The following is an 11,347-nucleotide window of genomic DNA, read 5'->3' as shown; positions in this document are numbered from 1 at the left end:
CTGTCCATGATCTTGAGTCTGCTACTCTGTGCTCCTGTGTCCTTGGGAACCCTGCCAGACATCAACTTGGGAGGCTGCAGGAGTCCAGGAAGAACTGCTTTCTCTGGTCATTCCTCTGGTGCACAGCACAGCCTCCAGCCCCTGCACAAGCTCCCAGGCATCCTGCTGTGCCAGCGCTGCTTTTAGGCGGTTTGCATTTATTGTTCCCCTTGCTTTTGCTCTGCGAGGAGGCAAAAGCCTAGGCCAGCGTCTGAAAGTGCGTTCTTCCCCCTCCCACCTTCGTTGTAGCTAGGAGCTCCCCATGGACAAGTGATCTCACAGTCTTCTCAGGTCACTGTACAGGAAAAAGGTGTTTCCTGTGAAAACGCTGACAAAAAGAGCCCAGGGGACAGCAGGATGGGCGATTGCCGGAAACACTGGTCCTTGTTCTGTGCTTTCCGCAAACTGGTGCGTGCTCTGTTCTGACAGCGCGGCATCTTGCCGAGGAGTGCTGTCCTGGCCAGCACCCACAAAGCATTGGAACTGAAAGCACTGCCATGCCACTCCAGTCCCCAGGCCAGGTGGTGGAGGGGCAGAAGGAGGGAGGCATGAGGTGGGAGAGAGGCTGTGGAGTGGGGAGGTGGGGAGGCGATGTGGGGAGAGGACGTAGTGCTTAGCGGAGTGATTGGAGTGTAGGCTGAGGTGGTGTTTGGCACGGGTGGAGATTCAGGGGACAGAGTGGAGTGGAGGATAGGTGAGGTTGGCTGTGTCCATCTGATTGCTCCTGTGGCAGCTGTTGGGATTTGTCAGCAGCAGGTAACTTTCCTCACCATGGTGCTAGCTCTAGGGGCTCCTATTCCTACTGGTGTGGTGAGCAGTGGAGTACAGCATTTGCCCTGCCCCCACTTCCCTTTCCGCCCAGGCTGGCTCCTTGGATGTGAGGGATATTTTCACTTCCTGCATTTCCTTAGGAAAAAGCAAGGAGGAAACTTGAGGCCAAAGAGAGGGTGAGGCAGAATCTGAAAGGAAGACAGAACCGAGCAGCAGGCAAGAAACCCACATTCAGCCCACGCCTGGTCTTGGAAGCCCCTTGTGGCCAGCAGCCCCTGTATCCAGACTGCGATGGTGCATATGCTGCTGCTACTCTTTTGTCTCCTGTGTCAGCCATGGATTGAGAGCTCTACTCAGGAGCTGAACCCTAATGGGAGGAATGTGTGCAAGGCTCCCAGGTAGGTACCTGATACCCTTCTTTAGCTCATCTTTCCCTTCTGCTCCATACCCATCTCAGACCTCCTTCCCCCATCAGGGCAAGAGGAAGTAATCCCACAGCAGAGATTAATTCATTGTCATCTTTCCACTGACATACTCAGTAGAATAAGCTTCCTGAGCTGGAACTATATGGCCCAAGGATGAAAGGGAGCAGTGCGTGGCAATACTGAGATCTCTGTGAGAGTGTAACTGCACAGGGAAAATATTCTTGTTCAGCAGCACAGAGATAATTGTGTGTACAGAGAGGGGAATCACACAGAGATGCGTGTTTCTTTGATAACACAGGGATAGCTCTGCGTGTGTGTGTGTGTGCCAGAGAGGGTATCACAAGCAGAGACATGCTTGTTTAATAACACAGGGACAGCTGGGGAGAGGTTGCACAGGCAAAGGATGGCTTGTTTAACAACATAAGGACAAAATCATAGACTACTAGGACTGGAAGAGACCTCAAGAGGTCATTGAATCCAGTCCCCTGCCCGCATGGTATTATCAAGCACAATCTTCTAGACCTTCTCCGACAGGTATTTGTTTAACCTGCTCTTAAATATCTCCCATAAGAGAGATTCTGCAGCCCCTCTAGACAGTTTTTAGTCTGGTGCTTGACCACCCTGACAGGAAGTTTTTCCTAATGTCCAACCTAAACTTTTCCCTTGCTACAATTTAAGCCCATTGCTCCTTGTCCTATCATCAGAGGTTGGGAATAACTTTTTATCCCTCCTCCTTGTAATAATGTCTAGGTATTTGAAAGCTGTTATGTTTCCTCTCAGTCTTGTCTTTTCCAGACTAAACAAACCTGGTTCTTTCAGTCTTCCCTCATACGTTATGGTAGACCTTAAATCATGTATGTTGCTCTTCTGTGGACCTTCTCCAGTTTGTCCGCATCTTTCCTGAAATGTGATACCCATAATGGGACACAACACTCTGGCTGAGACCTAATCAGCGCAGAGTAGGGTGGAAGAAAGACTTCTTGTGTCTATGTGAGGGGGATCACACAAGTAGTGGCAGGTGTTTGTTTAATAACACAGCAGTTGTGTGTGTGTGTGTGTGTGTGTGTGTGTGTGTGTGTGTGTGTAAAAGAGAGGGATCCCATGGGCAGAGCAGGGTCTGTTTCGTAGCAGTTATCGCTCTGGTCGTGTCTGAGAGGAATGACGCAGGCAGAGGTGTGGGTTTGTTAACAGCACAGAGAGCTGAAGGTGTGAGTAGTCTGTTGTATCTCCAGGGATGTCAGTAGACACTGATGCACAGAGTGAGACAGGCGCTGTACCAAGGCATTTTCTCTCTGACACGTAGAGCAGCAGAAGCCCAGAAAGCACGAGGGGACCACGTGCTGAGGAGGCAGAGGATTGTCATGGTTTTTGCAGCTTTAAACTGCAACCACATACAACTAACCTTATGGTATCACAACATTCATGAGCCTGTGGAACTGAGGCAAATCCAGCTCCCTGACACCCACTGTTACATGTGGAGTTAGATATTATCCATCAAACAAAAAAGGCCTCCAGCTGCCTTGTTTCTTTGCCTGGGATTGCTCCATCCTGTGAACTCAGGAAGCGACTACCTGCAGAAGCTCCCCTGTAGTCCCTGCCTTCTGGCTTTGGTTTCTCTTTCACCGCCATTGTGGTCCTGTCTAGTGGAGTCTTTTATTACTCATTAGTCCCAATGCAGCTGAATGCTACCAGCAGGTGAAAGAATCTGAAGACTTGCATGTGAGGCCTACAAAAATGAAAAGCTGCAAACACTGGGTGTTTCCGTAAGTGCAGGGAGACAACATTGGCAGAGCCAGTCAGGCCAGCTGTAATCCTGCAGCCACCCATGATTTCCTCCCATTGCTCTGGTGTCCTTCCCAGGGCAACACCTCAAAGCCATGTTCCAGGCTGAACCATGGGAGAGATGCTTCTGGCTGACCCTTGGCTGGTCCTCGATCAGATAGGCTTTCATACAAACATAGGAATGTTATCGCCCCCCATTATATTGTCCCTTTCATGAGCCCTTACTGTCAAGCTCACTGCTCCAATGCTAATGGATCTCTCCCTTCCCCAGCCTCTCTGCAGACCTGGTATGCTGCCCTGGCTGGAAACAGGAAGGCAGGGAATGCACAGCTGGTGAGTCATCAGTGTCTCTAAATCTCACGCCTTTATAATTTTGACCACCCTGTTCCAGGCTGCATGGTGTGCATCTCCTGAATCACTGGTCTTTGTTGCTCATAGCCCAACAGCATGTTGGGAAGATGGAGGCAAGAGCCCTTAAATCTGTGCCTAGTAATACCACAGCTCTGGCTGGGCTGCATGAGGTTGTGGACAAGAACTGTTGGGGGAGGGGAGAGCTCTCTGTGACTCACAGGATACACCTCACTTCCACTTCCTGCTTCTTCCCCAGAGGGCTGAGCAGGTTCAGTTGAGGTGCAGCATATTCTGCTATGGGAAAATGCAAACCAGGGCTGGGGTCGCAGAGGTGGGAAGCCCCTGGCAAAGTGGACCTTTGTGCCCACTTGCATCTCTCCAGCTGCACCCATGTGCATGTAGTCATAGGCTGCAGACCAAGGGGAGCTCTCAGAGCACTGGCTGTGCTGGGGGAATCACTGCTCTCCCATGCTGGCAAGAGGTGGGGGGAGGCGCCCGTTTGTACTTCACAGAAAAGCAGAGCTGTGCTGCTTTCTACCCCTGCCCCTTTAACCCTCGCTCAGATGAACCTCCCTGAGGATTTGCTACAGAGCCCTCCACCCCACATCCACGTGCTGCTTGTGCTGTTCCTGCCATAGGATGTGAGACAACCATTTTTTCCTAAAAAGCCTCCCAAAATTTATCACTTCTAGGTTTGGAGCATGCTGCCAGACCTGGTGAGGTTCTATTGGCCATTTCTATCCCTAGTCTCTGCTTCATGGCTGAAGACCAGGGCTGAGGTCAGTTGGAGCAGAATGTGTCTCAAGCACCTGAGAGCTCAGGGCAGAATCTGGTGCCTGTGCATGTGGGTGCTGATGGAGAGCTGGCATCACTGACAAGCTAGATTACTGAATCCAGATCCATAGGGACAAGGAGCTGGAGGCCAACAGATCTTGGCCCCAGAACCTCTGAGAAGCTGGACTTCCTCTCACTGGCCATGTGCATGTCAGTAGCATATTACTGGGGAACCTGGCTCCTGTTTAGCATGTCCTTCTTTTGACAGCACTGTGTGAAGGTGAGGATGCTTGCAAATTAGATGAAGTATGTGTGAGACCTGGGGTCTGCCGCTGCAAACCTGGCTTCTTTGGGGCTGACTGCAACTCCCGTGAGTATGGGATTGGAGGGGCTGGCAAGGAGGTGGCAAGGCAGACGTTCACCCGTAGACAGACAGGCCCTCTCAGAGGGCCAGACCAGCCAGGGTCACTTCCAGCTTTTGAGGCCGTTAGCCACAATAAAAATAAAAAATGACAACACATGAAAACAAAATAAGGCACCAAAAAAGTGAGACATAATTTGAATATTTTTTAACTTTAACGAACAGTTTCTAGCCTACTTTTGTGCCAATGCACTAATTATCGAGCGATGTGCATAAAAACAAGTTGTAAAACTTATCACATGCCAAAAAATTGACAAGTGTTCTGATGCCAAGGCCAAGTGGCCCTTTTGCCCTCGCCTCCCACCCCAAGGCACAGGGTTCCAGTTAAGAGCTCCTAGTGCCCAGCAGCCCCTGGCCTGTACGTGATAACAAGCAGCTACGTCCACGTTATCGCATGGCTGGGGCAGTGTCTGGGGGCTGATGTCTTCTCCCTGTTGTGTGTGGGGTGCCTCTACAGTAGTCCCCACTTCTTAGTCTCCCTGCAGCACAGGAATTTCAAGGGCCTATCTACTCCTATGTCTCACTCGACTTCCTAGGGAGAGAGCCCCAGACCCCTTGCTAGATTGTGCTCCTTCCTGCGGCACAGAGACTCCTGTGATCCTGCGTGTTGTGGTCTGTTACTTGTCTGTTCCCTTTGCAGGCTGCCCTGACCAGTACTGGGGCTCAGATTGCAAGAAGAACTGTTTGTGCCATCCCAATGGGAAATGTGACCCTGTCAGCGGCCAGTGCTCTTGCAATGCCAACCGCTGGGGAGGACTGTGCCAGTTCCCATGCCAGTGTGGACCTCGTGGCCACTGCAACAACGTCACGGGAGCCTGCCACTGTGAGCCAGGCTGGTGGGCACCGAACTGCAAAAAGCAGTGTCAGTGCAACCTAGCCAGCTCCCTCTGTGACCCCGTTTCAGGGCAGTGTGTCTGTGCCCAGGGCTGGTGGGGCAGGAGATGCAGCTTCAGATGCGACTGCCACCGCTCCCCCTGTGCCCAGGACTCAGGCAGGTGTGAGTGCAGGGTGGGGTTTTGGGGGCTACGGTGCCAATATCCTTGTGACTGCCTGCATGGGAACTGCAACCCTTTCGATGGGCGCTGCAGCTGCAGTCCTGGCTATCAGGGCAGGAGCTGTGGGGAGCCCTGTCCCGCCGGTTATTATGGTTCTCAGTGCAGATACAGGTAAGAGGAATATTACTTTGTGTGCTTTTGGTAGGGTGTAGTACCCACAGGGGATGGACAGTGTCTGGGCTGCCTAGGGAGCAGCAGTGTGTAGAAGCCTTTGTGCCTGTCTGGGTGTGCAGGAGTCTAGGACCAGACTGGGAGGAGCTTGGGAATGGAGGGCTGATGCAGCTGGTGCTATATAGACTGCAGGGCCAAGCTGTTGCATGCAAAGGGACGGAGAGGAAAGGGGTGGTTAAGTCATGGCCTGGCTACCCTAGTCATACTCTGGAAGGAACACAGGGAGGAATCATTTGGAGAGCTGGTCTCCTGGCTGGTGAGGCTGAGCCAGTGCCCAGGGAGGCCTGGCCATGGTCCATTGAGGAATGGGCTCAGGACTGTCCCCTTCAGGCGTCAGCAGAAGAGAATAGCTCTTCTGCAGACTGACTGAGGGCCCACAGAGAGGGTCTCTTTCTTTGTCATATTCAGTAGGGGTTTAGAGGAATGTCTGCGAAAGCCTGTAATGTTCTTGTTAAGACCTCATGGGATGATGGGCTGCCATCGTCCCTGTGCCACTCTGTAGGATGTATCCGTAGCAGGTAGCTGCCTCCATTGTCACTCAGATGTATCACAGCTGTACAGAGGGGACCTCTGAGGAATGCCAGCAGCCGACAGTGGCCTCAGAGGAGGGATCCGATACCTCTGCCGTACTGCTGTGTGGGGAAGCACTGGCTGTCTGTGCTGTCAGTGGCCTGAGCTCTCTTCGCAGCAGATGGCTGCGTTCCCAGAGCCAAGAGCTGGTGGGATCACACTGTGTTTGGCCTTGGCTGCAGAGAGCATAGTCCTCCTAGTTCTCTGTCCTGTTTGTTTTGGTCTGGAATGGGAGACAACAGTTGCCGCAGCTCCGGTGCTGATTGTTCTTTCCACCTCTGACTGTGCAGCTGTGGGCACTGCAAGTGGAACCAGCCCTGCTCTCCTGTGGATGGGTTCTGCCTGGCATGTGAGTCTGGCTGGAATGGTACCCTGTGTAACCAGCACTGCCCACCTGGATACCATGGGGAGAACTGTGCACAGGTGTGTCCCAGCTGTCGGAAAGGGGAGGCCTGTCATCCAGAGACAGGAGCTTGCTTGAACTGCGACCCTGGCAAGACAGGATTCAGGTACAGATCCCTCCCTGCCTGTACGATGCTTGTCTTGCGGAGCTCAGTCCTCTGTTATAGCAGACAGCGTCTGTCCTCGCGTTTCCTTGAGCACAAAGGGCAAAACATTTGCCTGAAAGCTTCATTCACAGTAAGGAAACTTAGACACTGTGGTAGTTATCCATGTGCAGACGGGCAGCGCTGCCAGCTGAGCTGGGGATTCTGATTGGAGGGTAGCCAGCATGCAGTTCAGTGGCACAGTCTCCCTTCTAGCCTAATGTGTGCAGAGCAAGAAAGTGCTCAGACACCGGTGATGTCTTTCTGTGCTGATTGTCCAGCCTCTCACTCAGCTGTGATACCAGAGAACAATGAAAACAAACAGCAGCCAACCTCTGTCAGGACAGTATTTGTTTTACTGAGGTCAGAGAGCCCTGAGGTCAGAGACACACAGTTCATCCCCAGCAGGGCTCCACAGCACAATCAGCCTTCTGTATTGCAGGCTTCTCTATGGCTCCCTGCCCTGCAGTATCTCCAGTAAGCCAGCCTGTCACCCTCCTGTGAGCTAGGGAAGGCATGGGGAACTGAAGCACACAAGGGCTAAATGTCTTTCCCACCAGTACTCATAGAGTCTGTCCAAACCAGGCAAAAAACCCAGAACTCCTGGATCCCACTCTAGTGCCCTAACCGCAAGATCACGGTTCCCATCCTCAGTTAAGTTTTGCAGGACGCTAGGGGCCTCTGGAACAACATTAAGATCAGTACAAATGCAGAGCAGCTGACCTTCAAACTAAACTACAGCACCTCTGCATTGCCCTCCTTTTCTCCATGAGTCAGCAGACAGATTCGCCCCTCTCTCTGCAGCTGTGAAGCATCCTGCCCTATTGGAACATTTGGAGATGGATGTCGGTTCACCTGTCCAGACTGTGTTAACGGGAGCTGTGATCCAGTGTCTGGGGAATGTGTCTGCCAGGCTGGCTACTGGGGCACCAGGTAAAGCAAGTGGAGTGCAATGGGCAGAGGATGGGAGTCTTTCCAAGCCAGCATTTTCCATTTCTCTCTGTCTCTCCCGTCAGCTGCAATGAGACCTGCCCAGAGGGGTTTTTTGGAGCGAACTGTTCTTCCCCATGCCAATGTCCAGGGAGCCCCTGCCACCCGCACTCTGGGGACTGTGTGCTCAGTAAGTGATACTCTGTCCTGTGCCTTTTCATGCCTTCCCTGTTAACCAGCATCATCTTCTTTGAGTGATTGCTCATGTGCTTTCCAAGTTTGGTGTGCACTGGCACACACCCAGTCACCAGATGCTTTTTGCCCTAGCCAGTAGCCATGGGGTCAGAGCCCTCTGGAGTGGCACCGATATGGTAACCAATACACGCACTGCCCGACCACCCCAGCTCAGTTTGTTTTTGTGTGGCACCAGTTGTTGGAGCTCTTGCCTTTCTCTTCTCAACTTATAAGCTAGTAGCCTGTTTATAGTGTAAATAGTTCTTAAATATGTGTAAATAGTTTGTGTTAGATCGTTAGCCTTTTCATCTTAACTGGTAGCTGAGGCGGGGCTTTCCGTCCTCCTTGGCGCCAGGGAACGCCTGGCTCCCCGGGCTATAACGTTTGTTCGAAGTGTGGCAAACGTATCCCCAAGAGCAACCCCCATTCAGCTTGCCTGACTTGCTTGGGGGAAGGACACTTACATGACTGTTGCTTGATCTGCAAGACGTTTAAGCTGAGGACTTTGCAAAATGGGGCCCAAAGTCTCAAAGTCCTGCTGATGGAGGTGGCTCTTCAGCCCCAGGAGTCCCTGGCAGGGGCAGGAAGCAGAGCCTCTTCAGTGCAAAGTGCACTGGCACCACCTATCACAGTGCTGAGTAAGGACTGCTGGCACTGGGAGCAGGTGCAGGCACCATCACCTTCTCGGTGCCATAGGAGTCAATATCCAGAGCCGAAGCAGAAGAGAAGGCATGATAGACACAGGTCGCTGACGTCAAAGTGTGGCGGCCACAAGTCCATGGCACCAGCGCACCCTGCTGTGGTGCCATCTCATCCGGGAGCAATGGTGAGCCAGTTGCAGATGCCCTGTGCTCCAGCGCCGGCACCAGCGTTGGTGCAGTTGTCGTCGGTACCAACACCGGTGGCCCCCTGTGGTCGTCTGCTTCAGAGTCTGTATTGGAATCAGACTAGTTCTACTTGAGCTCCGGATGTAGCGGGAGCATGAGCATGTCGCGCCATAGCCATTGCAGGCACTGCAGTCACTCGGATGATACGAGTTGGCCACCGGCTTCACAGGCTGCATGGCCATGGCCTCCTGGATCCCATGGGCCTTTCACGAGGCACAGGCCCAGGGCACGGGGGTAACCTCAAGGGTGCCAGGGACCCCGTCAATCCCACGCTTGGCACTGTCGGTGTTGCTGGGCACCCTGCCGCCGGGGCAACAGCAGGACCCGGTGAACATCATGGAGCCGCCTGTTTCCACGTTAGTGCCATCGTCGGCCCCTTTGCAGCAGGGCTGGACCCCAACGGTGCTGACAACCTTGGTGCCTATCCCTCCAGTGCTGGTAATGCAGGCACCAGCCCAGGCACCTGATCCAGCTCAAGGGCAAGGCCTGGCACGGGTGCCATTTGAGCCACCAGTTGTGGGGTTTCCTGGCCAGCTGGCACCCATTCCTATACTAAACATGGTGCATCCCAGCTATCCCATAATCCCTGTGGGGGGCTAGTTGCAAGGATAGGTCCCTGCTACCCTCCCCTCCAAATGGAACTGTAGGGGTTGTCATAGTCTTCCTCCCCGAATGAGGCAGTGGCAGGGTCATCAGCCTTACTGGTACTGGAGGATGATAGGGCTTTCCAACAGCTTCTTAGGAGAGTGGCTGAAAACTTGGGGGTGCAGGCAGAGGAGGTCTGTGAGGAGACAGACCTTGTCACGGACATTTTGTCCTCTGCGGGACCTACCAGGGTGGCTCTGTCCATAATCAAGACAATTGCCACCAAGGCAAAAACAGAGTGGCAGACCCCTGCTTCCGTCCTTCCTACAGCCCATAGGAATGAGACGGTTCTTTGTCCCATCCCAGGGCAAGGAACATTTGTTCACCTACCTCCACACCAACTTCCTGGTAGTGGATGCTGCAAATCACAGAGAGCACCAAGGCTTTCCAGGGTCCCTGCCCAAAAAATAGAACTGCTAAGCACTTGAACTTCTGTGGCAGGAACACTTACTTGACAGGGGCTTGCAGTTAAGAATTGCTAACCAGCAGGCTCTGGGTACCAGATATGCTTTTAACACGGTCAGTTCCCTATCCAGGTTCTCTGAACTGGTGCCACCCAAAGCCAAGCAGGACTTCACAGCAGTTGTGGAGGAAAACAAAATGGTTCCCAGGGCTGCTCTGCAGGTTGCACTGGATGCTGCGAACGCTGCTACTCATGTTGTGGCATATGGAGTTGCCATGTGCAGGGGGCATGGCTACAGGTCTCGGACCTACCGTGCAAGGTCCAACAGATGATTCACGACCACCCCTTTGGTGGCCTGACCCTGTTTTCAGACTCCAGGGCCACCCTGCACTCTTTGGGCCCACATACACCTGCTAACCAGCGAAGGCATTGTAACCCCAACCTATAGCAGAGACAATTTCAGCAGCTGCAAAGGGATGGTAACAGAAGGCAGAACAGGACAGGCAGGCGCTATTCCAGGCAACAGCCTCAGGGCCATCAAAAAGCCACCGTTTTGATGGCATGGTCGGGAGCGTTGAACTAATTTCACCCACTCCAGCATCCCCACTTTTTTCGTTCCTCCTATCCCTCTTCTACCGTATATGGTGCAGCATCACCACAGACTGATGGGTCTGTCGTACAGTAGAGAGGGGATATGCCATTCAGTTCTCTTCATACTCCACTTCCCAACCCCATTCCCTGTGCCTCTTGAGGGACCCTTCTCGCGAGATCCTGTTATGGCAGGAATTGCAATCCCTCCTTGGGTCTGGGGCCATAGAAGAAGTTCCTCAGAGGTTCCAGGGACAGGGGGTTTTATTGCCGTTATTTCCTAATTCCAAAAGTGGGGGGGTTGAGCCCCATCCTAGATCTAAGAGGGCTCAATGAGTTTGTGAAAAAGATAAAGTTTAATATGGTATCCCTGGGTCTCATGCTCACGATGCTGGAGTGAGGGGATTGGTTCACAGCTCTTGACTTACAGGACGCATATTTCAATTTACCCTCCTCACAGGAAGTTCTTCAGGTTCATGGCAGACGGGAACCTTTATCAGTTCATAGTTCTGCCATTTGGGCTGTCTGCAGCCCCAAAGGTCTTCACCAAATGCATGGCAGTAGTAGCAGCGCGCCTATGCAGGCAAGGGGTGCAGCTGTTCCCGTACCTGGACGACTGGTTGGTTAAGCATCACTCTTGGGTGCAGGTGCTTCAGCATGTACAGCTGATCCGTCATATGCTTGGAAGCCTTGGTCTCCTGATCAACGAGGCAAAGTCTGTACTGCTACCGTCTCAGTCAGTAGAGTTTGTAGGAG

At 52.8% G+C, this 11,347-nt stretch overlaps 1 protein-coding gene across 2 annotated transcripts in view; it reads left to right on the top strand.

Annotated features, from left to right (window-relative positions):
• The first annotated feature begins 545 nt into the window (after positions 1-545).
• Positions 546-11,347, top strand: part of SCARF1 (scavenger receptor class F member 1) — a 29,614-nt gene continuing 18,812 nt past the window's right edge. Inside the window, exons 1-8 of one of the 2 annotated variants that reach the window (XM_075013489.1) lie at positions 546-560; positions 951-1,208; positions 3,289-3,350; positions 4,411-4,512; positions 5,204-5,729; positions 6,650-6,868; positions 7,709-7,837; positions 7,921-8,024. In XM_075013489.1, coding sequence (XP_074869590.1) covers positions 1,102-1,208; positions 3,289-3,350; positions 4,411-4,512; positions 5,204-5,729; positions 6,650-6,868; positions 7,709-7,837; positions 7,921-8,024 — 1,249 coding nt within the window. In that variant the 5' untranslated portion in view covers positions 546-560; positions 951-1,101. Of the gene's footprint in view, positions 561-716; positions 796-950; positions 1,209-3,288; positions 3,351-4,410; positions 4,513-5,203; positions 5,730-6,649; positions 6,869-7,708; positions 7,838-7,920; positions 8,025-11,347 lie in introns of those variants that run through there. The other variant, XM_075013488.1, reaches the window with a different exon arrangement.

This window comes from Carettochelys insculpta, chromosome 19 (assembly GCF_033958435.1).
Source record: "Carettochelys insculpta isolate YL-2023 chromosome 19, ASM3395843v1, whole genome shotgun sequence".
Lineage (NCBI taxonomy): Eukaryota > Metazoa > Chordata > Testudines > Carettochelyidae > Carettochelys > Carettochelys insculpta.
This window is presented reverse-complemented; position numbering and strand designations above follow the sequence as displayed.